The sequence below is a fragment of the Penaeus japonicus genome, unplaced genomic scaffold, assembly GCF_977035675.1.
Source record: "Penaeus japonicus unplaced genomic scaffold, GWHDUDI00000001_assembly GWHDUDI00000026, whole genome shotgun sequence".
NCBI classification, from domain to species: domain Eukaryota; kingdom Metazoa; phylum Arthropoda; class Malacostraca; order Decapoda; family Penaeidae; genus Penaeus; species Penaeus japonicus.
The window spans coordinates 4,823,120-4,825,619 of NW_028234428.1; the positions used below are offsets into that span (position 1 = coordinate 4,823,120).

Below are 2,500 nucleotides of genomic sequence, written 5' to 3' on the forward strand. Positions count from 1 at the left end.
CATCGTCAAATCTTTCATCTTCACTTTCTTCGACAATGTCTTGGGTTATGTCTACACTGGGATCTTTGCCTTGAACCTTTACAGGAAAGGGAAATCACAATAAATACCTGAATAAATATCAGACTGGCTAATCACAACTAAAATATCATTGCTGATTAAAAACCTTTTTTTCCTTCTTTTAAAATAAATTCAAACCTCTTTACAACTGCCATCAGTCTCAAACTGTCTAATATATACAAATGGCCAACACTTCGGAACAAATCATCGCTCAGTAGCAACAACTAAAATCCCTCCTACCTGGCAGATTTTCTCCCAAATCTCGTCACAACCCGCCTTCTCCTGAAAGCTCAAGGCAAGGTCGAAGTTTTCTCCCTCTGACCATACAATGAGAGTGCCTTGTTGCTTCTGGTAGGCGGTGTCTGGCTGGATTCTTGATTCTAAAAGTAAGGAACCGTCTGATTCTGCACGCACCAATAGGGACATGCCCTTTAACCGTTCCACATATCTGTTGAAGAAAAAGAATTATGGATCATTAGTAATGGGTGTTAAGACCATGGGTGATTATTTGTCTTATAAACAATGCATAAATACTAATATCTATCTTAGTGCTATAGAGGGGTATTAATTCAATGTGTAATACAGCTTTGCTTGTCACTCTGGTATCAGAAACTGGGTAATGACATAGGTTATATAACTTTTGTTGCTTCCACTGTATATTTAATGCTTTCTTTGTGTTTTACTGAGGTAAAATAACTTCCTTATATAGGTCTATTAACCAATTTACCAATTACCATAGAAAAGTAATAAAATACTCTGGGTAAATAAAAAATACTGGGGAAAAACTGCAGTAAATTGTACATGACAAAGGACTGACAATTCGTTCACTATAATTTTCACTTAAAACAATGTATGAAATAGAAGAATATTCATGAACAATGTAACTGAACATAAAATTAGACTTTCAGTATGACAATATGCTATTACATAACACAAGGCCCTTTGAAAAAAAAAAAAAAATCTTTATACTATTCCTACATATCTATTTCTAGCTTTGATACTGTTAATCCCCCTTTCTCTTTGAATAAATAATCCCATTCAACATTTCTGTAATACCTTGTATATTTAGCAAGATCAATCTATAAATATAAATATATAAATATGTGATTAAATAATTAATAGTAGATAATTTCATGTATCACATAAGATATTTCTAAATAGTTTTTGGCAATAAGAACTATATATACATCATACTATACTTCGGAAACCAGATACATTCCAGTATGAACCAAAGCCCTATTTCAGTACAGTATTATGCCTTTATGTAAGTGTGTGTGGGATAAAGGGAATTCCATAAATTTGATTACTCTTAATGCACTTGCTGTGAGCTACTTATTTGCTCATGCTGTTGTTTGCAAGTTAATCTAGGTTAAGGTATTATTATTATTGTACTCTTGTATTCTTGTTTCCAATCAAAAGTTAACTGTGATGGGCATCTTAACCCTCTCTGGACGGGTGGTACAGTACTGTACCGCTCATTCAAAAGCCCAGTGGCCGGGCGGCACAGTATTGTGCCAGCCATTCAATTGATTTAGGCCTAATAATTTGAACGCCCCGGCATTGTGACATTCAAGGCTAGAATGCCCCCGTCGTGGATGGGTTAACCCATTAGCAGCGGATGGCATGATTTGCTGCAAAGGCAGAGTCGGTCATAGACGCGGATGGCATCCTGCCAGACATGTAAAACAGCCATCCTATTGCACAGACCTTTTTTTAATACCGCGACCAATGGGTTAAAAGATGTTGTAAGATATTTTATCCATTTCTAGACTGGTGGTACAAGTCTATATACAAAACATTAGTGAAATGATATTAATTTGCCCTATTTACCAAACTGAAGGAATAAATAACTTATAGTTTCAACAAGGGAAGAAATGCAGTACAACGGTGATACTACTTCATTAACCATGCCCATCACAGAGGGGTGAAACAAGTATATTTTTTACACAATTTTATTTAAAATATCAAATCTTTATACAATCTAGGCAGAAATAGGAAAAAAGCAAAATCCAAAACAAAATCAACCTTACTCAAATTTGGGACTTGATTTGATTATTTGCAATAGTCTACATCAGAGTATGACACTAAAGCACAATCTTGGAAATTCAAAGTCAATGGCCAGAAATTTAAAACACTGCTGTGTTTGTGCATGGGGGGAGGGGGGCATGGTTGTCTGCCATATAACAGATTTAAAAAAATGGAGTCTTTTACAGAATTACAGCAGAAAATATAGAATATTCTGATCCTGCCCTCACCACAAGACCAAGGGAGATGGGGAGGGCAGCCATTATTTTCTTAATCTATTTTATCATAATGGTAAAATATACCATATATGACATTTTATATGTGCAATTGCAAATCAGATTTTTTGAAAAGCTTAAATGAAGATACCTTTGGCAACCTCCTCTCAGTTTTGTTAATTTATGAATTTCAAGTGTGAAGA

General features: G+C 35.0%; 1 protein-coding gene across 1 annotated transcript in view; it reads right to left on the reverse strand.

The window, feature by feature from the left end:
- The window catches only part of flfl (serine/threonine-protein phosphatase 4 regulatory subunit 3 flfl), a 32,817-nt gene that overhangs the window by 14,780 nt on the left and 15,537 nt on the right, over positions 1-2,500 (reverse strand). The window contains exons 3-4 of the mRNA XM_043000039.2: positions 298-505; positions 1-76 (exon numbers count right to left, since the gene is read on the reverse strand). The exon at positions 1-76 is cut by the window's left edge and continues 68 nt beyond it. Coding sequence (XP_042855973.1) covers positions 1-76; positions 298-505 — 284 coding nt within the window. The remainder of the gene's footprint in view (positions 77-297; positions 506-2,500) is intronic.